This window comes from Neodiprion pinetum, chromosome 7 (genome assembly GCF_021155775.2).
Source record: "Neodiprion pinetum isolate iyNeoPine1 chromosome 7, iyNeoPine1.2, whole genome shotgun sequence".
Taxonomy (NCBI): domain Eukaryota; kingdom Metazoa; phylum Arthropoda; class Insecta; order Hymenoptera; family Diprionidae; genus Neodiprion; species Neodiprion pinetum.
This window is the reverse complement of record NC_060238.1, coordinates 9,263,727-9,289,835: the sequence shown is the minus strand read 5'-3', so window position 1 is coordinate 9,289,835 and position 26,109 is coordinate 9,263,727. Positions and strand designations below refer to the sequence as shown.

Sequence of the window (26,109 nt, the reverse complement as noted above, 5' to 3'; positions counted from 1 at the left end):
GCACAATTAAGCTTCGACCCGTAAACAAAAAAAAATACATTTCCTTCACAAAATATGTCAAGGGGACAGATATGAAGTTTAGATTCGTAGATTCGTACCGTTTCATGCTCAGTAGTCTTGAGAAATTAACAACGTATCTCGGTGATGATCAGAAATCAATCACACGAAAATTTTATCGTAGCTCAGATAAATTTCAGTTATTGACCAGAAAAAGAGTATTCCCGTACAAATACATAGACAGTTGGGAGAAGCTCGAGGACAGACGTTTACCATCGAAGCAACAATTTTACTCAAAATTGAATGATCGGGATATATCAGACGACGACTATGCACATGCATGTGAAGTTTGGCAAACTTTTAACGTTTAAACTTTGGAAAAGTATTCGGACTTGTATTTACAGACGGACGTGTTTTTACTAGCCGACGTTTTTCAAAACTTTCGACAGTGCTGTTGGACAACGTACACCCTGGACCCGTTACATTATTACACCGCGCCCGGTCTGTCGTTTGATGCGATGTTAAAGTGTACCGACATCGAGCTCGAGCTTCTCACCGACATAGATATGGTTACGTTTATCGAAAAAGGTATTCGTGGTGGTGTGTCACAGTGCTCGAATAGATACGCAAAGGCTAACAACAGGTATATGGGGGAGGAATTCGATCCTAAGGTCGAAGAATCTTATCTCACGTACTTTGACGTGAATAATTTGTACGGTGCTGCTATGAGCTTTGTTCTGCTATACAGTTCCTTCAAATGGGTGTCAGGTTTCACAGAGTGCGACGTTCTTGGCATCTCGGACGATGCGGAGTTCAGTTACATACTGCAGGTGGATTTGGAATATCCTGAGAAACTGCATGAAATTCATAAGGATTTACCACTGTGTCCGGAGCACTATACATATACCTCCGATCTCGGAAAGTAAGCAACCGAAATTGATGCCCACGCTAATTTCCAAGAAAAACTACGTTGTTCACTATCGCGTTTCGAAACAATGCTTGCAATTGGGCTTCAAATTACTCAAAATTCACAGAGTTCTCGAATTCAGACGAACCCCGTAGCTCAAAAAATACGCAGATTTGAATACCAATTTGCGCAAAAAATCTCACAACGAATTCGAGAAAAATGTTCACAAACTGATGAACAACGCAGTTTTTGGCAAAACAATGGAAAATATTGGGAAGTATAGAGATGTCAGGCTGATCACGAAATAGGATGGGAGATACTGTGCTAGAGCTACTATAGCCAAACCCAATTTTCACAGCTGCACCGTTTTCGACAAAGATATAATTATCTTCGGAATGAGTGAGACGAAAGTCAAGTTGAACAAACCATTGTATGCAGGTTTCTCCATCATGGATCTGGCTGAAAGTTATATCTACGATTACCATTATAATTGTATCAAGCATAAATTCGGCAACCGAGCAAAATTAATGTATACGGATACCGACAGTTTGATTTACAATTTTATCTTCCCCCACGTATACGAACTTATGAAGGAGGACTTGCACAAATACGATACGTCTGATTATCCGCTTGACAACGTTCATGGAATGCCTCTAGCGAACAAAAAAGTTCTCGGCTTCATGAAAGATGAGAATAACGGAAAAATAATGCTGGAATTTATAGGATTAAGAGCTCAATTGTACGCATTCCGAGTCTTGGGAGATGAGAAAGAAAATAAACGTGCCAAAGGTGTCAAAGGGTCAGCGTTGAGAAAAATAACTTTCAACGATTATTTGGAATGTGTTTTGAACCGTGAAAATTTGTCCACAAGTCGGCATTTGATATTGAGTCGAAAGCACGAGGTATACACCGTAGAACAGCAGAAAGTGGCACTGAGCTGGAATGACGACAAGCGGATCGTGTTTCAAAACACAACCGACACGCTTCCGTGGGGCTACAAGCCTACACCTTAGCTTTGTAATTTATAAATGTACAACGATAAATAGAATATTATTATGTAGGATAGTGAATAAGAACGCTCCGAAAGATAAAAAATTGTACAATGCATATGTCTGTCGATTGTCTGAAAAATGAAGATGCATACTTGTTATGTGTCGGGTATAAAATAAAGAGGGACATACATTTTTACAAAAAATTCAATTCTTCAAATGTTACATATCCGATTCGTTTATCGAACTGTTGTGTGTATTGTCAAAACCTAACCATTAAACGTATATTTTTCTTCCACGCTTCTTGAGCACCCTTTCCACCAGATAGCTATCCGCATGTTTAACCTTGAGGAGCTCTTGTTCGTAGAAACCACCAGCGATGGGTTGATCTCTGTAGTCTTTGAGCTTGTACGTCCCAGGATGAGTATTTTTCACTCGACTTATCGTGAATATTTCAGTAGTCCAATTGGGAGTGTAACCTTACTCGAAGACATTTCTGAATTTGCTGATTCGAACTTTGTCGCCGGATTTAAACTTTGCTGATACGGTAGGTATCGCTCGAAGCCCTCCGTACGCCTGACGTAATAACAGCCTCTCGTTTGCAACGGTGACATACGACGGTTTCATTCTTATGATTCGGTGTTTGACGTTGTTGTAAGCCGAAACCAAATCAGATGAGATATCAAGCTACTTGTAGCTTCCTTGCATGTTGAACCGTTTCCACATTTGACCTTTCAGTGTGCGATTGAAATGCTCACAGATCGAAGCCTTCAAATTACTGTACGTGGAGTAAAGTTTGATTTCGTAACGTGTCAAAAGCAATTCAAATTTCAAGTTGTGAAATTCCGTTCCTCTGTCGACGTGTAAATTTTTCGGCACCTGTCCTTGAACAAGCACAGATTCCATTGCTTTCGTAACATCATCTCCAGACTTGCTCTTTATCGGTACAGCCCACGCATACTTTGAAAAAATATCAATGACTGTGAGCATGTACTTGTAGCCTTTGTTTCGTCCAGCGTATGACGTCATATCAAGAAGATTCGCCTGCCAGGTCTCGTCGATGCCGCGCACGTCTACACGTCGACGCGGGTAATTCCGGCGTGCAGGTTTATGCAGTTCCGTCACCAGTGCTTGCTTTTCCTCGTTCATAGTACAACGCTTTTAGTCGAGTGTCTGATTGAGAAATGTTATCAGCGTTTCGAATCGACAATCTCTGCCTGTTTTAAAGTCTGTGTAAAAGGTATCCAAGGCTTTCTCCGTGGTGAGCTCCAAAGCTTTGATCATTTGATCGAGGTTGTCGATTTGTTTTTGCAGCACGTTGAATTTTCGTCTCAAGATTTGTAAAGTTACATCATTGTTCGGCTCTGCGGGATCTGCGATATTGCACAGTCTCTTGTTCCGTATATCGTAATGCCCATCCGCTGTTATTTGAAATCCTATGTAGGACATCTTTTTGCTTGGAAATTTCGGAGCTCTGCATGTTGACGCAACTGGGTCTGCAACGCTACTGCGTCTTTCGCTCGAAAACGTTAGATTTTATTTCTTTTCCAGGCTGACAAAAGAATCGAATCCCCTCCTGTATCGTCCTTCGTTGAGCTCACTGTCTTTGTCGATCACCAGAAACACGTACTCCTCACCGTTCCAGCATGCAGAGCACACACTTTCAAACTCTGTGTAAGACAAATCGGTGTTTACATGGTCGTTGTTTACGTGTCTCAGGTTCATATCGTCTTGTTTGAATAACACGAGTAAGTTTACGTTTTCGCGCACGAGGTGTTTTGGAATACGCGCGTCCGTCTAACAGAGATAGAAACAGTCAACGTCGTGATGTCTACCCATGCAAAAGTAGGCTCTGATGTTGTCCTGCTTCTCGCACGCTACATCGTCAAATATGATTATTGAGTTGGGCCGTGCTTCTTTCGGTGTAATCACTTGCTCACGCTCGTTGAACGCTAAATACTCCGTATTCTCAACATGGTCCAACAATTGCTTCAACAATTGGTATTTAGGTTGGTTAAGAGATTTCAAGTAGATGTAGATATTTTCAAATCTGAGTCCGTTGGGATGGGTTATAAATGTGAGCAACGCATTGGTTTCACCACAATTCGACGGTTCGCGGATTATTGCACGTATCCTATTCGGGAGTAATTCACCGTGCCGTTTGTGCCTTTTGACATTTTGCTCTGAAAGTTTGTCAAAATTCATCACCGGAAGCTGAGTAGGTTGTTTTTCAAACCGCATCTCGGACATGACTGATCGGATGTGCTATGAATACCCCGTTTTGAAGCACTTTTCTTCGGTCAACATACGAACATGATCGCGTACAGAGGTAAACGAAGCAACAGCAGGCGGCAACATCGTTACAAGGCTCTGGTGAATAAAATCATCAACAGCTTTCCAGTCGTATTGCATGTACCTGGTTATCAGTAATGTGGGCCCGGTACAAAATCAAAAAAGTGACTCGCACGGGGTGATCCGGGAATCACTCTTCTCGACGCAGCTTGCAAGGACCACGACATTGCTTACTCGCAGAATCGTAAAAATCTTGAAGTTAGAAACGAGGCTGATAGGGTGTTGGCTGAGAAAGCTTGGAAACCGGTTTTCGCAAATGACGCAGATTTAGGTGAGAAGGCAGCCGCTTGGACAATAGCTAATACAATGAAAGTAAAATCAAAACTCGGAATGGGAATTCAAAAGTCATAAAATGTGACCTTGAGAAAAATTATAAATGCTGCAAAACGTTCTGTGGTTCAAAGCAATGATGCAAACGTAGCTATCGAATCTGCGCTGAAGGGAGCTGAGAACGCCGTTAAAAAAGCGGGTGGTGAATGTAAAGTGCAAACACCTCGCGCCCTACCGGTGCCTTCAAAAGTCGGTGGTTTTCTACCGTTTCCGATTCCTATTTTCGCTGGACTCAGTGCTACAGGCGCGTTAGCCGGTGGTGCGGCAGGTATAGCAAAAGCTGTGAACGATGCAAGTGCTGCTAGACGAGAACTGGGAGAGAGCAAACGACACAACAAAACTATGGAAGCTATCGCGTTGGGCAAAGGGCTTCATATGAAACCGTACAAAACAGGTCTTGGTCTCCATCTTTCGAGAAACAAGATGCGATGCTACCACGTCTAGCGTTGACTGATTGTGACTTGTTGAAATATGCAAAAATCTTTAAGGTTCCGCGTTTCCGCGGTGTTTTCATGCAAAACGAAATGCCCCAAAAAAGGGTCCACGGAAAACGAATCAGCTATAATCAACCTTGACGACAAAGACAGTCCGGAAACACACTGGGTTGCATACAAGAAACGCGACAATAATATCGATTTTTTTGACAGTTTCGGCAACCTTCAACCACTTTCAGACCTCATGAAATACCTCGGCGTTGGTAGTGTTGAATACAATCATGAAAGGTACTGGGATTATAATACATTTGAATGCGGACACTTGTGTCTAAAATTTCTAAGTTGTGAGCGATATAAACATGGTGCGTGATTCATCAAAGTCAGTCTACCACTCGCAGTCATGGATGATTCGTTAACGTTAACGATTTCGGGAACCTCTTCAATACTCGGGGCACAATATTTCCCACCGATCCAACTCGCTCGTGATAAAAGTTATGCTCTTGGCTTGGTAGAATTGTTGACCTTCGATTCGATTCCCAACAATGATGTCGGTCACAATAAAATTTACGTAGCTGATGAAGTGATCACCATACTTACCGGCAGCTACGAGATCGAGGACATAGAGAAGTATCTTTAAAACGTGCTAAGAAATACAGATATCAAGCTCCCCATCAAACCCAACAATAATAGATCACGCAGCGAAATCACATGCAACCACACGATTAACTTTGAGCCGAATGATTTCGTTGCTCAACTTTTGGGATTTACACCACGTGTATTGGCAGCTAACCAAACTCACGAATCAGACGTGCCTGTAACTATACTCAAGGTCAACGCGTTGCGAGTCGAGTGTAGCATTACAACGGGCGCCTACGCCAATGGACACAAAGTACACACTATTCACGAGTTTTTCTCGACTGTCCCACCAGGATATAAGATCGTGGAAGTACCGTCGCACGTCATTTACCTTCCGATCACCGTCAGGACCATAGATCACGTTCAGCTCCAGTTAGTGGATCAAGACGGAGACCTGGTTAATTTTCGTGGAAAAGTTATTACTGTGAGACTACATATCAAATCGCAATAAACGATTGGAATTGTATACAACAGACTGCCAAAGAGTAGGTGTATCAGTAAGTCGGCATGCCCCGATCAAGTCAGTCATCGATCGATTCTCGAACCGTTAACACCTCGAAACGTGGAGTTCCTGATAGCTCTGGGTCTCAAACTGACCACTTTTGGAAGAGGAATTTCCGACAACTAAAAATCAGATTTTGCTGTTTTATCATCTGCTACGTACCATGGAGGAAGAAATCTTAAACATTCAAACACCAGTCGTCTTTGACGAATCCGTTGCGCATCACGAGATTCACGCTCACAAACCTTACGCCTCGTCAACTTTCAACAGCAGCGATAAAATTCGAATCACCGTTCAGCATCAGGATTTACGCATATTTCCCAGCAAAAGTTCGGTACATATCCATGGACGACTCCTCAAACCTGATGGTACAGCTACTGTGAACACACAGCTCGTAAACGACGCGATCTGTCATCTGTTTGGAGAAATTCGCTACGAAATTAATGCAGTTGAGGTTAATACAAGCAAGAACGTTGGCTTAAAAAGTCTTACGAAGGGTTACGCTTTCGTGCACCCTGGTAAGATTTGGCTGATGGAAAAAGCTGGATGGCTTGATGTAGAAGAGAAGAGAGAATTAACCGATACCGAGGGAAATTTTGACGTACTGATGCCGCTTAGCATGATATTGGGTTTCGCTAAAGACTACCGCAAAATCGTTGTCAACGCTAAACATGAGGTCACTTTGACGAGATCAAAAACTGATGTCAACACAATCATGCAGACTCAAGAGAAGGAATTCAAAATCATGATCAATGCAGTGAAACGGCTAATACCGTATTTGAAACTCGCGGATCAGAAAAAAGTTGCCCTACTAAATTTCATTCAGAGAGATCCGCCTATTTCGATGAGCTTCCGCAGTTGTGAATTGTACGAATATCCCTTACTTCCCACAACATCAAAACACGTTTGGACTGTGAAAACTTCCACTCAGCTTGAAAAACCTCGGTACGTCATTTTGGGTTTCCAAACAAGTAGAAAGAACAAGACCGGCAAGAACGCAAGTCATTTCGATCATTGCAATATCACGGACGTCAAGCTATTTTTAAACTCTCAATCTTATCCGTACGGTAACCTGAACCTCAACATGAGTCGTAATCTGTACGCGCTCCTGTACGAGATGTACGCAAACTTCCAAGCTACCTACTACGACAAGAACCCCGAGCCGTTGCTGACAAAGAGTGAATTCCTTCGAGACGTCCCCTTATTCGTTATCGACTGTTCGAAACAAAACGAATCTTTGAAGTACGGACCTGTCGACATCCGTCTTGAATTTGAAGCTGAAGCCAACTTTCCCGCTGAAACATCGGCGTACTGCTTGATTGTTCACGATCGTATCGTCGAATACAACCCGCTCAGTTCGTGTTCCAGAAAAAGTTCGTATAAAAGCTGACCCGTTCCCACCATCTCGCACAGTTCAAAGATGGAGCTTATCGTTGACATACAAGGGTTTCGGAGACCTTTCAACAATACCTTCACATTGAAAGAATTGGCTATAATTTCAATCTACTCGGTAGCGTCTGCATCAATGTTTTTCTTTAAGTCACCTTGTAAATGGGATTCACTGGACGTCAAATACAAAAGCCGAAATTCTTGGTTAGAACGCGATTTTCACGGCTTACCTTGGAGCTGTGGAACCATACCGTTCGAGGAAGTTGAGTGGATCATTGAAGACAGGCTGTGCAAAGCTGAAACCGTGTACGTAAAAGGAGAAGAAAAACGAGATTGGTTGCTTGAAATTGTCCCGAAAGTTCAAATCATCGATATGCTGGACTTTGACTGTTCGTCGCTTCAAACCTTGCAAAATACTTCAGCTGTGTCTCTAAGATGCGACGTTCATACAATACCCAACGCAATCTGTGTAGCACATTACGTTTTGATACTTCAAAATTGGCCACAAAATCATAATACTGTTCGGATGGCGAGGGTGTACGGTTTGTGTTACTGCGCAGAAGCGTCTACAAGAACGGTCCTGCATTCCTGGCGAATATATCATCCTGGACATGATACTGTTGAACAGAATTATTGTTCTATCGTTGTGAAGCAATTGTCAACTGTACCCTAAAAATTGTACTCAGTCAAACCGTTTTTTGAAGAATATTCATGAAATAATTTTACACCTCTACCTTCACCTTAGCTCTTAAGAGAGAATTTTTTTTCAATGCAAAGCTTATGTAAGATTCAACTTTGCTCTTTATCCTTGACCGAGCTGTACACAAACCGAGTCATGTTTTGCATTCCTAGAGTGATAGTAACCCAACACCGCACGTCTTTGGCTCTAAATATATACTACCGCAGCTATCGGTCAACCTTGCACTCTGATCTTGACTGAACCCGTCCAAAATTCATCCTAGAGTTTACATTACAGTTACAAGACGCAAATGCAGCTCGAAACTCTCCATCGTTGCTTAGTGGTGTTCGAAGTAGCATTTTCTTAGATTTTAAGACTTAATTCCAGATACAATCACAAGGTACAAAACGTACGTAGGATTAAAGGTATACAAGATGGTCAGGCGATAAATGAAAAAATATTCACAATTCAAATCTTTTTTTTTTTGTTTATTGAACGTAAGACTTCCACAGGACACTGAAAATTTGAATGTGATACTCAGATTATACGTATACGAATTCAAGTTGACCGTACGGTCCGCCAAGATAGCGTGGATGCAACCGTCTCTCGTTACTGGCTGTCGTCACCTTCTGAAACAAATCTTCATCTTCTTGGAGGGCCTTGGTCAGTCGGTTCGGTAGAAGAATCGTGAAAGAGTTCTCCAAGTCCAGAACGATTTTATCACCAAATTTCGTTTTGACCCGACGAATGCCACTCACTCGGTATTCGAAGTATACTTCGAGGTCCGAAAGCTTTTTCAAGGGCAGAAGTGTCTTCAGGCGAGCGACTTCGTTCAATTTTGATAAGTTTATGTTTGTTACTGTCGAGTTGTATGAGCTTGAAATCTCTTGTGAGTTGATTGAGGTCAGATTTGATTTTCAGCAGATGTTTTACTTCTTCAATATTCTTGATGAGCAGTTCTAGTCGTTTTTTCAATTCACGTGGTTGATTCAGAGCACTTCTTATTTGCAAGAGGAAGAACAGCTTCAGACTGACGATGAAGTTTTCACTTTTGACTTATATAACGTTCCCCCACCATGTAATTTTAAATTTGGTGGAGGGTAAGGAATGTCACGTGGTTGATATCAAATACGTATGTTTGTGTAATCGCGGGCACCTTCTAGCATTCTTAGAGCGATAGTAACCCAACACCGCAGATCCATGGCTCTGAATATACCGCTGCTATTGGTCGACCTTGGATATGAAACCGACATCCGAGTGAGTGAAAAACAATTCTCAGAACCATAAATTTCAGAATGTCACGTGGTTGATAACGTCAGAAAGGAATGTGAGGTGGTTGATGTCACACATCAGCGATATCCGAGTGGATAAAAAACAATTCTCGGAACTATTAATTTTGGAATGTCACGTGGTTGATAACGTGGAAAAAGAATGTGGGGGTGGTTGATGTTACACATCAGCAGTCCTACCGTGGGAAAGGAATTTGGAGTGGTTTATGTTACACGTCAGCAGTCCTATCATGGGAAAAGAATGCGGGACGGTAAAAAAGTTCTCGCCTCCACTGCGCCCTCTACCGTTGGCAGGCGAGCACTACAGACTTTGACCTTCAGTCGGTAAGATTGTTGGTAAAACAGCATCATTTCGACCTTTTACCGATAAGAATTTCCGGCATGTCAGCGCGATTTTTACCGTCGACCGATACAACTGTCGGTAAGGTTGCACGTTTTTGACCACAAGTCGGTAGGGCAGAGCACGTTCTATCTGACGAGAGTGGGGGTAACCTTCAAGGGTTTAAGTCTGGGACGTGCGGAGCGGTTCGGCCGGTAAAGAAGGCGTTGTACTCAGAACTCTCCTTGCTATATTACTTCTGTACACTGAGAAAAGAAAGTTTTCAGATTCAATGAATAATAATTGATATAAATAATCCAGGTGTTTGCATAGTCCTGAGAGCACATTCATTCAAAGCGACAATTTATGTAATTTTCAATTCAGGGAATCCGTATTCAGTACTGTCACGAACGCCGCATATTTATACCCGAATATATCATTATAACCATGTCAATAACTATTAATATCGCTTTAGAGACGAGGAAGCATACCTTTAAATTCGTTAGTAAATTCATGATTATTCATTTTTCAAAACAATTCGTGGCACGACCAAAGCGCAACGGCGTAGTCGACCGTCAGCAACGTCAGCGTCTCCGCGCCCACCAGATCCCGGGTGTAATCATCCCCGGGATGAGGCGAGCGCGGGATCACGCGCTTCAGGAATGATCGTCGCGAGGCGAGCCTTTGTTCTAAACTGTGAAATCAGGAAAAACCTTTCTCGCTGTCTGACACTCTAAGGGGTGTCGGACGAGCGAGCGAAGTCAGTCTCATTAGAGACAGGATCAAACCAACGTCAAGGGAAACAGGCTCCTTCAAAGCTGTCGAGTATAGAGTTATCAGTCTTAGGTCACCGACGATTAGAGGGAGAATTCCTCTAATTTCACATGCGGTGATCAAAGCGTCTCACGTCGCGACGTCAGCCTTTCGAAGTTTGACAATAAGTGCTCAAAGGTGCGCCACGAACTTAATCAAGTTGTGTAGTAATAAGAATAGTGATAATTGAGAGTGAGTGAGACATCAGAAGCCACCAAAGATTGAGTAGGGGTACATTAAGATAAGAAAAACCGTTGTGAGCTTCCTCGTCCCGCATTTCTCTCGATTGCTATATCATTTTTGCATTGTTATCATTAAAAGCTTGCTTTCCATAAAACACACCCAAATGTAATATTGAAATCCTTCAATCCATTTCACAAGGATCCTCCTGTAGAGGACGATCACCTGCCAACCCACCAAAAAAATAAGAATAAACCTCTGCGGATAACTAGAGGGTTAAGTCATCCCCTGCGAGACCGCTCTGCACGTGACAGTACCAATGAAAAGTAATTTAAATGAATTGAATAGAGGTTGAGCGTCCCAACTCACTGAGTTGCTCTTCTGGTTTGATATTCTCATCCAAATGCTGCACATTCTTTATGTCAAACAAATTGTCCCTTCACTCAAATAATGTTTACAAGGGCCAATGGCATATTCTTCCGATCAAAGGAAGATATGGCATTGTGCAGAAAAAACGGAAATCACCACGACTAATCCCATATTTGGATTGAAAATGTATTTCAATCATCCAATGATCCCTTTAGTATTTGAGCATTATCCCAGTTTTGCGAACATGTAGTGTACTAGTCGAGAATATATAAATGTAGTGTAAGTATCGCTCGGTTACATTTTTGAAAACTTTTTCTCTCCAAATCGATACGCTATTGATACCGAATGTCACCAAACAAGTGTAGTAGCGTCACTTCAAATTAGTTACTGGAAAACATGGTTGGTTCATAACCATAACCTAACAGATCGCGTAACATATAGTTGGCAGACTCGTATGAATCTGGTTTAAGGTAATGCGAAACATCCGAGTATATAAACATCTTTGAAGCTACTTTTCAAGCGGGAAAGCTTGCCGTATAGTGACCGAAATTGGTACTACTTCGAATGAATTATCATATTGGTTGAAAAACGTGAAACATGCTCATCAAAAAATCAGAAGATTATCGAATAACGAAAAAAAATTTTCAGTGAAATAATGTTCATTTCGTAGAAACAATGATTCATTTATAACAAGCGCGTATGCAATGTTATCGAGAGTTCTTGAAATAAATTTCAAGTGTTTGTTTGCAATTTTCAACTACACATGATTGTTTAAAACTGAGAAAAGTTATATTTCATTCTATTAGTCAATAAACTTAAATTGAATGTGGTACATATAGCAACTCAAAAACTCTCTCTTGGTTCCACTCAAACATATCCTCATTTACTTGGATGGAGTTTTTTTTGTTTGAAGTAGCTATATAATCGGAGGGACAAAATAATTTGCTCAAATTAATATGAAAACTTGTTTTGTGAAACAAATTCTTGTTCCAACATATTACACATTTCTTTGATCATAGTGATCGTAGATTATGTCGGATAAATATCACATCGAGCTAAATATACTATCTGGCAATAACGTTAATATTTCAGCAAGCGTAGAATTATTATTTATAATGTCTCGGTGCTTTTGAACCGATGTGTTCAACGGTTGAAGTACTATTCTTTTACTAATCAAATGAGGTTTGTTGATTCAAGCGGAGTTTTTGTTACGAAATTTCCAGTTTAATCCAATGAAATAAATATGTACTGGTTTGAAATACATTAAACGCGAAAGCATACATCATTCAAATCAATGCATCAATACTTTTGTTTCAACTAAAAAGCGGTTATTCTAAGTAAGAAATTTTTCGAACCAAATAAACTGGAAGTCAAAAAAATTAGTTTTTTGGTTCGATAACTTTTTTTCTCAGTGTACGGATATAAAGCATGGACGGCTGCAATTACAGTAGCGTATTTGATTATTGAGCCATCAACTAACGTATTCGTGTGAAACTATGATGATTGTTACGTAACGGAATTACAACATAAGTACACCGTGCCACACATATGCGTTCACACGAAAATGTCGTTATGTGATCGTGGTCCACTAAGAAATAAGGCTTACTATTTGTTGAATTCGCGCTGTAAATTAGCGGCATTCTTTTTCACGTTTTACAGTCTTTAATCTTAATCTCTGCGTGGACATTTTAGTCACGTTTTAAGGTCATAAACTACTCAACTGCTGGAAGTTCCCATCCCTTATTGACGAATTGCGTCGACTGATTTGCCAAAAAAGATACTCCTTACGCCGGTCTGCCACATCTGGCAGCCAGTCTTGCAATCTCGACAAATTCTCTACTTTCTACTCGTAAATACCTTTGCCTACCTACCAATCCTCTAATCTTCACTTTTCGTTCCTTGTTTTTTTATGACGTGTATCCTAAAACGCCCGTACGTGCATCGCACATTGGGAATGTACGTTTCTGCTTCTGGCTCACGTGCTCACTCCCACTCCCAAGCAAAATCCATCCCTTCTCTCAAGAAACAATCCTACCCCTTCCAGTAGTTTTTTGGCCATCGGAACTTAGTTAATTTTTAAAACCTACCTTTAAGATCAGATTCGTTTCGACCAACGCGAAGAGAAGACCAACTTACTCTACTGCCACAACTTCTTCTCACTACCCCGCGTGAATCTCATACAACCGAACTCAACAGTGTATTCAAATTATTTCAAGTCTGTTAATAAATATATTTGTTGACTAAACCTGATAACATTGAATCATCCTTGAGTCAAACCCAATTGTCTCAAGGAAGCCAGTGCATCGAAAATCTGTCCCGATTGGTTTGACGAGGATTTACAACCCTCGTTGGTAAAAAATCTCTTACCGCCATCGATGCCGAGCGCAAACACTATTATAAGGAATAAGAAAACTAAAAGACTCATTACTACTAAGGTAGTCTAAGTAGACAATAACCAAACTTTGTTGTTTGGATCAAAGAGTACCTGAACTTTTCTTGAATGATTCGCAATAATGAACAAAAGCCTGTTTAATATATGTACACCATTTTATGTCCTATATTTGTTATGTGTTGACTAGGAAACCTTCAAAAATCAACTGTTGGATGATGCAGCAATATTCAAGCACGATGCTGTATCACTTTCGGAGAAACTGTACACCAGTGGACCCTTTTCATCCGACTGGAAATCATCAGGTAAATCCGCAGACTAACCAAAGGGTTATTGTGTTACCATTCAACAGTATGATCATGCTGACGAATTTCGAAAAATATTGCAATTAACTCTTAATATATGTCGTTTTAATGAACATTTTGCAACGAATTCTTACAGATGCTATAGCGTGGCTGAAAGCCTTTCACAAAGAAATTGACTTCCTTAGAGCAAGAGAGAGCAAACTGAAATATGATTTAGCTGTTTTTGGTATCAGCCATCCAGATTCAATGGAACTAGCGAAACTTGAAAAAGTTTGTTGATTGTATTAGTATTATACTAGCATACACGGATTTATTTAATTGATCCGTACTATCTCAATAATTGATCATTCGTTTTCAAGTTTAAAACAAAACTAATACTAAAATAAACACAACGACGTACTTTCAGGATCTTACTGCTATCGAATTGATTTGGCAGCTTACAGATGAGTGGAATGAAGCATGGGAACGTTATAAGACAGGAAATTTCTGGACGATTGGAATGGATGAAATGGATGCAACGGCCAATGCCCTATTTCGTAAATTTACGAGATTCGCTAAAGAATTGAAAGAAAAGAATTGGGAAATTGTTGAGACTACAAGGTACACATTTCATGTTGCTACAGTAGAGATTAATACACTGCTCCGATCTACTGCAAATCTTATTCCGAATTACAGTAGATCACTTGATTTCCAAAATGTACGTTGCCGAGGAATTTATAATTCTGGGAAAACATCGTAACGACCGATTCACAATCCATCAAGTTCAACATAGCAAGCTCGCACACATTTTTCTTCAGAATTCATGCGTGTGAAGAGATATGAGTCTTAACCATTTAACTACCAAGGTGTTATAGCGGCGTCAAGCGCGCTTGTGCCGTAACTGCCAACATTCGCGAAATGGCGTCATGAAGTAATTCAATATTTTTAGGTGTATCATGTAAATGTTTACTTTTGGAAGCATGTGTTTGAAATATTTTTGAGGACGAGGATTCCGTTTATGAGCACAACTAGTTATTTTTTTCGCGCCTTTACACAGTTTTGAGCCCTCAAAGTTAACCAATTAATGAACAGACCGTCTTTTTTCGGGATAAATTTTTCTTTTCAAAAACATTGAACAATCCTATTTATGAGTTTACATAATGAACTTTAAGAATTACCGAGTGAATTTTATTTATTATACAGTGTAACTATATGGTTTGTAAGTGAAAAATTACTATTTTCAATTCCAAGTACGCAATTTTAAGAATTACTGAGTCAATGTCTTTTATTATATAGTATAACTATGACTTATATACAGAAAATTACTCGGTAATTATAGAAATTGCATATTTGGCTTCCAAAATATTATGATTCAATGTTTTTCAAAGGAAAAGTTCATTCCGAAAAAAGAAGATAATAGTTTATAGTCCAGTCAATATGGGTATTTGCTCTACGAAAGGTGTTGTAGTAATGATTTTAATGTATGTTAATGAGTTCCGGGCCCCAATAAAAAATATCCAAGTTTTCAACCTTGAATGGGTTCCGCTCGGTTCGCCATCTTGGATTAACGGTACAAAAATATAATTTTTAAAAACAATTTCCGAAAGGTTGATCTTATGACAAGAATGTTGAATACAAATGGGAAAAAGACTGAATTCCCTACATTTTTCGTATCGACACTTTTAACAAGTGACAGCGGCGAAAACATGATTATTCTTACTAAAAGCGGCCAACTTATTTTTTTCACGTTAAATTTGGTAAAAATGATAATATTGATAACGTTGTCATTTATAAGTATTAAAAATGATTCGTCTTAGTTGGTCTAAATCCTTTTTTAATTAACTAAATGGTTGCAACGTTTCGATCGGCCACGGCCAATCGTCTTCAGGCAATCTGTTAACATTTAACATGTTATCTGACAATGTTCTTGTTTACGTTAGCAATTTTACATTATATTAAATTTATCTAAATTAATATGTGTGTTTTATCACTTTTTTTATAGATATATGATCATATATATATATATAGGTTAAGTTACGTATGTATAAGACCTTACATTTGAATGGTAATAACGAAGAAACAAGAGATTATTGAATTTTATGGAAAATTTGATTGTATAGTAAATTTGGTATTATATGTGTGAATGTGAATAGGTTACTTACAAACATTGACAATCCTACGAGCCTACCGTGTTCAGTGCCTGAGCGTCGTTTTGTGCCCGTGTCATTGCGATCTCCGTGCGAGCCGCGCTCGAACGATTCGTCTCCGCAGGGATGCCAAATCTCGCGTAGATGAGGAGGCGAGCGCGCATCACGCATTTTTTAAAACAGTCCAGTTAAGTCGTCCGTCTAGTGACGATCGTGAGTGACGCCGTGCGTTCTCTCGTAGCACGACCAAAAGACGAGAGGCTCAAATATACTCTCGTATACGTTCGCTCTACGGAGTAAGGTAGATGAGTACGGCCCAAGTGTCTCTCATTCTACACGGGACCGAGTGCCCATTCACGCATACCAAGGGTCTTGCACCCTTTCATCATACAACGAGCACGAGCGCTCTTGGTGTACTACCAACACCAATCATACTCTCATACACGTTCGCTCCTCGGAGTAAGGCAAACGCAAATCATACGAAATTCGATCGAATCGAATAAAACAAAAATCGCAATACGAAACGCACTCGAGATCGCGGTGGCATGAGCCAAACGGGCTGTAACCGGCATATACACATTCATATACACAATCGACACATTCACGTGTGCGACACATGCTTTTATACGTTCACAAATACACGTTCAGACTTCGTGGGTTTTTATGCCGCAAGGCTTTTCCCACAAGAGCCAATAAACATTCATAATTCGATGGCTCAAACGCGAGAGTTTTTTGTTCAAGAAAACCTCAACCTCTATCCTTCACACTAATAAAAAAGGTTCAATTCAAAACTACGAGGCAACTTCGCCTATGAAGAAGCTTCGACTATACATACCGTGTTGTTGTCTCGCTATGATAAGAGTAAGTGAGGATCTTTATTCAATACAGGTAATCGATTTATTCACAGTTGGTATTTACACATTTGAAACATAAACCTAATATGGCTGCACTGGCAAGACCCCGAAATATTTGATTTATGAATTATCTCATTATATAAATGACTTAAATGTTGAATGTCTGTTTTTTTTTTAATTTATAGTGATGTCATTATTCCTACGGATGTGTAACATTTCTCTTATACTCCTTTTAAACCAATTGGATTCTGTAGTTAGTACATTTGAGTTCGTAAAATCAAAAGTGTGGCCTAAGTCTAATAAGTGTGAAGCTAAAGTGCAACTGTCATGTTTGTGGTTTTTATTTTTGATCTGTGACCTGCTATCCTGTTTTTCAGGTGCTGAGAGTATTGTTCTATATATAAAGGTGCAAAATAATCATTTTTGTTTCATTGTTTTTCCATACATCAACGTTACTAACTTCAGCTTTGTAATGACGTAATGTCGATCAAATAATTCATTTGTCAACATTCATTTTGACAGTATTTATCAAGCAAAACTTATAAATTTTCTCCATTTTCTTTTCAATGAATAGATTCAGATCATACTTCAGATTTATCAATCATTGTTGCTCTATCAAATTTGTAAATATATAATGTGTTATGAATTGACAACAATTTTAAATGAAATTACAATCAAATGAAAGTCTTACTTCATCAAGGTTAACAAACTACTGAAACTGATCGATTTTCTTCTTATGTATTGTGACGTGGATTTTTCCGCACCTCGGTCACTCAGAGCAAATGACCGAAAACTTACCGCGTGCATAATGATTCGGCGTCCACGATTTATCCTGGAGCTACAAACAATATGGTGAAGTTTTGTTGGGCGCCTGGCGTGATAAACACGTCTCGAAATCGTTGATGCGCTATGTCGCGACAATATGCTCGGTAGCTCAGTACCGTGGAGAGGGGAGGGGTAATTTTTTGGTAGAGAGAGAGAGAGCGAGATACGCAACACCAACACGCTATTTTACTAAGCAGTAATAGAATCAAACTAATATATATTTTCTGCCACGATAATACCAGCAAAACAAAATAAATAAGAAAAAATAATAGTTCAAACGTCGCTCATTGCGACTTAAAATACAAAACGGGAAATAACAATGCAAAATTCGCTATTCGCAATTCATATTCACATGCTCAGATGTTACACAACCCCCCCCCCCAAAAAAAAAAATAATATAACAGAAAGAAAAGCGAAATGACTAAATCTAGACGGCTTCTAATGCCTGCGGACGCTAGTCACTGCTTGAACGATAAACAATAACTCAAAACTATAAAAAAAATTTGACTCAACGTGCTAACCGCATTCGTCCTCTATTAACTACAGCGCCAATCACCAACTTAACAATAAACGGCTCGACAACAACTGAACCGAAATCATAATCGACGCGCTAACCGCGATCGTTAATAAATTTAGAAAATTTCTTATGCCTACGTGCGCTCATCGCCATCTTACTAATGAACAATAATTCATAAACTAAGACCAGAATTGGGCTCGACGCGCTAACCGCGACCGAATTAATGAATCTAGAAAGCTTCTTATTCTCGCCTAATGATAACTTACTATTACGCATCCGAGCTCCACTTCCTCCGCGACGTCTGAACGCGGTTCGCGAGTTCGAACGCTCCCCTTTTAACGATTCGCGACCTACTCGAGAGGCGACCCTTTATTTTCATGGACTCGACGTGACCCCGTGCAGCGAAATTTAAAATTATTCCTCGCAACCACCAATTTGTCTTGAAAAACTCGAAACACGAATCTACTTCGCAACAGACTTCCACCTTGGTTGGTCGCTAGAACTCGAGTGATTTCAGATGGCCGATCGGCCGGAACGCCGATTTCGTCACGCCAATCCTTCGTGACGTCATCACCCTAAGAATGCGCAACAATCGATCTGTTATCGATTTCGGGGATTGCGCAATTTGACGCGCACCTGTCGTCGCTTCGCGGCGCAGAACTTAACGCTAGATCGCGATGTCGTCTTCCGTGCAGCTCTACGGTGTGCCGGGGTTGGGCGGGGTGGTACTCTCTCGTCGCTAGCCGGTCTCTCGCGGTTGCCTTGGTCAGGTGTAGGCGGGGTGAGTGGGGAGGCTGCGGCGCGCCGGCCGCCAGCGGGAATCGCATCCGCCTTGGATTCCCGCGCTGCAGGGATCTGCGTTGGCTCCCCCTCCGCAGCCTCGACACCCTTCACGCTAGATCTCCGCGGTTTCGCTGCGCCTCGAAATATCCCCTGCGTCGGAGTTGGTCGCAGGCTCGTGGCTGGTGTACTCAATAAAAAATAAAAACGAAAGCCTGCAATACCTCAATCGTAATTCGCTATTGCGTCCCTGTCGAAGCTTGGATGCGTGACTCCAGTTCTGGCGCTTGTATACTATTCTTTCGCCACCCGATCTCACAAACCCTCATCCCTGGATTCTGCCCTAGGTTCAGGGAGCATCTTGTAACGGGTATGCCTACAGAAATGCCACGTTACAGTATTTTCATTCGATTTATTTATAATAGTGAGAGATGGCATCCTAATATGGAAAATCCGATAGAACTACGACTTCCAATACTTGAATATGAACATCTAACGAAAATCCTCATCGATCATCAATCCTCTCCTGAAGTCCTGTTGAAATTATCCGAAATACCTAACAGACCTTCAAGACAATGCTGTGAATGTGCGTTAGAAAGATATAATCAAGAAGCTTTCTTTATTTGCAAAGAGAAAAAAATTTCTTCACTATCTGGTCGCAGGAGCGAAAGTTCAGAATAACAGGCTCTGGATGCTAGAAAAATCTGAAAGCTAATTGGGACGTTAAATCTTCTAAATACTTCTATGCCGAAGAGGTGTCAAATCTGATGTTAGTTAGTAACTGGGTTGATAAATAGTAAGATAAGTATTCGTCAATACTGGAATATATTGTTACAAGTATTAGACTTATTTATACACAAGGTACATGACTACCATCTACGGTGTACGGTGAGAGACTTTACTTACTAACTATGGCTGGGTAGCTGTGGACAGCGGCTACGCATGTAAGTATACCTATTTCGACAATATATACTCACACTTGGAACCTTATCCTTCAACACCCTCTCTCAAGGTACAGAGTGTATACATACTAATCCAAGCGTCTACACTCATCACACTTAATATTCATGCTCTCCATGCATTCCCAGTGCTTCTCAATCTTAAGTCCCTTTGTGAATACATCAGCTGGCATTCTCTCTGTACATAAATATTTCATATTGATTATACCATTCGCATGCGCATCTCTTTCAAAATGATGCCTTGCATCTATATGTTTTGTACGCTGGTGATATACATCATTTTTAAGCATACTTATTGCACTCTGGTTATCATTCAACAATGTAACTGTCTCTGTTTCATCCTGTACACCCATACCACACAGCAACCCTTGTAAATACACCGCCTCTTTACTAGTTTCTACTACCGCCATGTATTCCGCTTCCGTGCTTGAGAGCGCCACCGTTTTCTGTTTTCGCGCCTCCCAACTCACGACAGATCCTGCCAGAACAAAACCGTATATCCTGTATACGATTTACGATCAATCTAATCTCTCCCCAGCTAGCATCAACTACAGCGAATAACACTAGTCCAGTTCTCTTGAATGTTAGACCATAGTCCATCGTAGCTTCAAGGTAACGCAAAACTCTTTTTGCCGCTTTCCAGTGGTCGACATTATACTCTGTGTTAAACTGGCTTAAGACATTAACCGCGTATGCTATATCTGGTCTAGTTGTAACTGCTAAACATAACAACGCACCGATCAAACTGTGGTATGAATACTTTTTCATCTCTGTCTCACACACACGTTTTGGTCTCACAAGTTTATATTTTTCCACAATGGGCGTGTCAATTGACTCACACTCCATTTCAAAACATTTGAACAATGCTTCGGTCTATTTCACTGTCTCAGAAAAACACGTGACTCTTCGTCGCGCTCAAGTTCAATACCTAGGCACGTACCTACTATACCTAAACCTCTTGTTTCAAATGCATTTGACAACTACTCTTTTAAGTCACTTATTCAATCGTCGTCATCGCACGCAACCAAAGTATCATCTACATATACAGCTGTGATAGAGCTGGAACATTTGTCATGAAATGTAACAGTTCGATATCCTCTCGTAGGAACATGCCAGGGATCATTTAAATGAGTGCGAAATTTATCGTGCAGCATAGCCCGCCTTGCGCGCTTGGCTTCCTTATCGGCAGCAGTGCTCAATTTACGCCATTATATGCACTTTATATGCATTGTCGCCGAGCCCGGCGAGAGGCCGGGTAGCCAGTCTCAATACTGCTTTCCGGCGTAACGCACGCCTAATTTTGCTTATACATAAATTCAATATAGCGTTAACGCCTGCACTCACAATTGTTGTTATCCATTATAACGTAATTCTCTATTTTTGAATGAACGTATGAATATATATATTCGTTGCGTAATTTTCGCATGAGACAACTATACACGTTACTTTCTTCCCTCGTCGGGCAATAAATATACACTTGCCTCGTGGCAACGCTTTGAACCCCAAAGCATACAATTTTTCTATAAGTTTTTTATGCTATGCCACACCTGGTTGACGTAAATGAAACGTAACAATGACTTTTTCAACAGACATATAAACCTTTTTTAACAATCACTCTTTCTAGCGCTCCGAGATATCCACCATACCTTTATCACTGATCACTTTGTCACTGGAACCTACTGACTCACCTACCATTATCTTTTCGATAATTTCCTTTACGATCAACTGAAGGAATGCGATTCGCAAGAAGAGTATGTGCAAAAAATCATCACGGCAGCTATTAAGCTCCGTGCCGTAGGTATGTACGTGCCAGGCAAATGGGTCGGATCATTGTTAATGACGGGATTGCTGGATTTCTACAAGCCTATGATAATGGCGTTAGGAAACTCCGGACAAAATATAACGGCCGATTTAGTCAAAACGCAGATCATGGAAGAAGTTAAGTTTACACAAAATGGTAATTATGATGCGCATGGATTATATTCTAGAGCCCCGTTACGTGGAGAGCGACCAGCGAAACTCAATAATCAAAAGGCATGGCTGACATGTCAACAATGTTATAACTGCCATCGACACGGGCATTTGACGGGAGATTGTCCAACGAAAACAACACAGCAACAACACAACGCTCATGGAAAGGTTTGTCTATCTCAGTCAGACGAAAACAAAGATTCTCAAGATCATGACGCTGAACAGGTAGCGAATATATGTAGTTTTGTCAGTTTCGTTGCCAGCAAGGACAACCTCACCCACAAATGGATCATTGACTCAGCGGCATCAAGACACATGACCAACGATACATCGTTTGTACACAATCTTCATCCTTCCTAGGCAAAAGAAGTGATATCAGCCGATAAAGCTCGTGTAATAGTATTAGGAGAAGGCGAGGTATGTATAACACTGAAATCAAAACAGTTTTTTTAACAATTCACTCAAAGAATGTCTTATATGTACCAAATTTAGCTGCAAATTTGATTTCAATTGGTTGTTTAGACAAAAACGGTGCTTCTATAAAGATTGTCGACAAAAAGTGTATAGTTTTAAAGATGGTGAAAAAGTTCTTTAAGCGAATTTAATCAAAAATGGTATCTATGCAATTGAAAATGATAACAATACTACGAAATTCACGACTCCCGTACTGTCAATAGCACTTGTCACATCTGAACAAACAGTCGTTGGGTACACATGACATCGTAAAATGGCCCATTTAAATCACCAAAAATCATATCAGTTAAATCAGTCAGCTGACGGTATTAATATCATGAAGTCTGGTTTGCTATAAATTGTGAGCCATGTGTTTATGGTGAACTAGTCAAAAAATCCTGTCGTCAATCTAGTTCTAGGGCACATAGTATGTTGGAGCTCGTACACACTGATGTTTGTCAAGGTGATAGATTGTCTATGGAGGGCCATGAATATTTTCTTACATTCATTGATCACTAGACAGAATGATCTTTGTATATCTTATAAAACATAAGACTGAAGTAGCCAACTGTTTCGAAAATTTTATAAACTCAACTCAGAATCAACTTGGAATTGAAATTAAAACAATAAGAAGTAATAATGGCACTCAATATGTCAATTCCAATATAAACTAAATTTTACAGAAATTAGGAATTGAACATCAAACTACCGTGCCCTAAAACCCACAATCAAATAGTGGAGCAGAAAGAGCAAACAGAATTCTTTTGGAGAAGGCTCGATACACCCTTACGGAAAATGGTTAAAATAATTTGGTGTACTGAGATACACACATTAACAACCACATACAGAAGTCTTTAATGTGCACATGTCAACAAGTCACATATACAAGTCTCAAATGTGCCTTTCGTGACGAATTTCTAATGTATAGGAAGAAACCTGACTTGTCACATCTCAAAATTTTTGCATGTAAAGCTTATGCTCATATACCTCAACAATTTAGCATGAAATTTCAAGATAAAGCCACACAATGTATTCTCCTGGGATATGGTAAAGATAAAAACTCATATCTTCTATGAAATCTTTAACAAAAAAAAACCATAATGAGTAGAGACGTTACATTTAACGAAAATTTAGATCATAATCACAAAGATATTGTACACTTTCCTATACCTTGTGATGACCCTCTTATAACGTCTAGGTCTGAGAATGCAAGTAACGAATTTTTTGAAAAACCACAGGAAACATCACCATCAGTTAACCGCCGAACAAGAAGTACAAGATTGAAAAATCAAATCAAACTGGAACTAATGGAAACATCTCTGTTGAATATGGATCAAACTATACAAATCAATGTCGATATTCTATCTGATAGTGACCCTATAGAACCAGACCAAGAAGAGACTTTAGTTAACTCATTAGAAAAAAATAGAAAATCAGCCAGGCCTACTAAAGAAAAAACACTAATTACAAGGACTATGTAACTAGTTTCAACACTACCAAATCTTTGTTGACTGATCCAAGTTCATATAATGAAGCTGGAATCTCCAGATTCTTTTGAATGGCGTAAAGCTCTGGAGAAGGAGTACTATTCAATATCATCTCACGACACCTGGGAATTAGTAGATACTCCACCAAATGCAAATGTTGTTGGATCAAAATGGGTATTCAGACGTAAAAATCCACACACTCTGGATGTTGTATACAAGGCATGACTGGTAGCCCAAGGATACTCTCAAAAACCAGGAGTTGATATCGACTTGGTTTTCTCGCCAGTTGTAAGATACACTATCATAAGAATTCTCATAGCACTAACATAAAAATTGCACTTACAAATACGACATTCGGATGTAAGTACAGCTTTCCTTTATGGATCCCTAAAGCACGGGATATATATATACAAGAACCGTTAGGAGTTATATCACCTGAAACAGCTAATAAAGTCTGCGAATTAAAAAAGCATTGTACGGAATGAAATAGAGTAAATGAGTTTGTGATAGGAGATGTCGATTATTTGCCTTACCGTCGGAGCACATTACTCGGAGCTCCTCGGGGAATCTTAGGAAATAAGGATCGATTATAAATTCATACTTGCGCGCCCGAATTTGAGTTGGGAGAATAATTGGACCAATCGGAAACGTACCGAATAAGCGTATCGGTGACCCACGCGGAAAGAGTGGGGGTTAGCTCGGGCACTCTGCGCCGAACCCTCGAAGAAAGAGGCTTAGCTTTAACGATATTTGTAACTGTATCTGTGCTGCGTCTGATTAGTATCGTAACATCGATCATTGATATCATGTAACGGAGAATATTGAAAGAGTCGATCCCCGAGAACCCCGGACTGAGATTAAAAGTACGAGAAACGTACGAATATACCGAAACTGTAAGTAAGAATTATTTGATCCTGTCTATTGAGTTTTCCTCCTGCATTCTCTCTCTACACTGGGTCTTCAAACTCACTGTCACTCCCTGAGATTTGATCAATCGTTGTTGTTTATCGTTAGAACAACTGGCGCCCAAATATTCCGAGGATTGTTATAATTAATGAAATTTATTGTTGAATCGATTCTTGAGCCCCGGCAGCTCTGACCCAAGCCGCGCTGGGTGAAAGGCTTTCAAGAGAGTAGAATGAGCTGATGTGCCGTTAAAAAAAAAAAAAAAAATAGCATGTCTCAAGTTTGATATGAAAAGCTGCATAAAACTTTTATTCAAATGCACCTTACTCAATGTCGACAAGATAAATGCGTATATTATATCAAATCTAATTTACTTTTCATCATAGCAGTATTTGTTGATGACATGTTTGTGTTCCATAATTCCTCGACACACATGACTGATTTCTTCACTGAGATGTTGACCTTGTATCAAATGGAAGACTTGGGTGAGGCCGAAGAGTGCTTAGGTATACAAATCTTTAAAACGAAAAATGAACGTATAATCCAAATTAGTAGTGTATATACGACAGTTCTAATCCAAAGATGGCGGCGCTCCCCCCTAGCTCCCCCCTAGCTCGCCCCTAGCTCCCCCCTGGCTCCCCCCTAGCCCCCCCCCCCCCGGTCATTTTTGGTGGCTATTTCCATAGGATTTGACACACCACACACACACACACACACACACACACACACGCACGCACGCACGCAGGCACGCACGCACGCACGCATGCACGCACAAACGCACGCACGCACGCACGCACGCACGCACGCACACACACACACACACACGCGCACACACACACACACACACACACACTTACACACAAAAAATAATTCCTGTCGAGACTTGTTTGGCACCGGAAAGCCGCACATAAATCGGATAGGGTAAATACCCGCTAGATCTATCGAAAAAATTCCAGGAAATGACCCCTGTAGAAAGGTTTAAAATGGCGTTTTGAATGCTTTTAACAATTTGTTTCATTTAACATCAATTACATTTAGTTTTCTTATTCTATTCTCAATTATCTTATTCTAAATTTTAACGAGTAAAATTATACATATTATTTTCAATATCCATATTAATTAAACATATTATTATTCCAAAAATTGACTTATACCAATTTTTTAACACTACCACTGATCGGATTATATTCAACAATGCGATCATGCAAGATCATGCAGTAGGCAGAAGTGTGTGGTGGGAACGTAGTGCTAGAGTCAAATTCCAATCGAATGTCCACAGGTCCAGTTTTCAATGTTCCGTTCTGCTTGGAGCAATCGATGACGATAAGGGGAGCTTGGTTTATAAATTCACG

General features: G+C 40.2%; 1 protein-coding gene across 1 annotated transcript in view; it reads left to right on the top strand.

The window, feature by feature from the left end:
- The window catches only part of kl-2 (dynein heavy chain 2, axonemal kl-2), a 1,019,064-nt gene that overhangs the window by 391,056 nt on the left and 601,899 nt on the right, over nucleotides 1-26,109 (top strand). Inside the window, exons 19-21 of the mRNA XM_069137782.1 lie at nucleotides 13,765-13,879; nucleotides 14,016-14,149; nucleotides 14,286-14,479. Of these exons, the coding sequence (XP_068993883.1) occupies nucleotides 13,765-13,879; nucleotides 14,016-14,149; nucleotides 14,286-14,479 (443 nt within the window). The remainder of the gene's footprint in view (nucleotides 1-13,764; nucleotides 13,880-14,015; nucleotides 14,150-14,285; nucleotides 14,480-26,109) is intronic.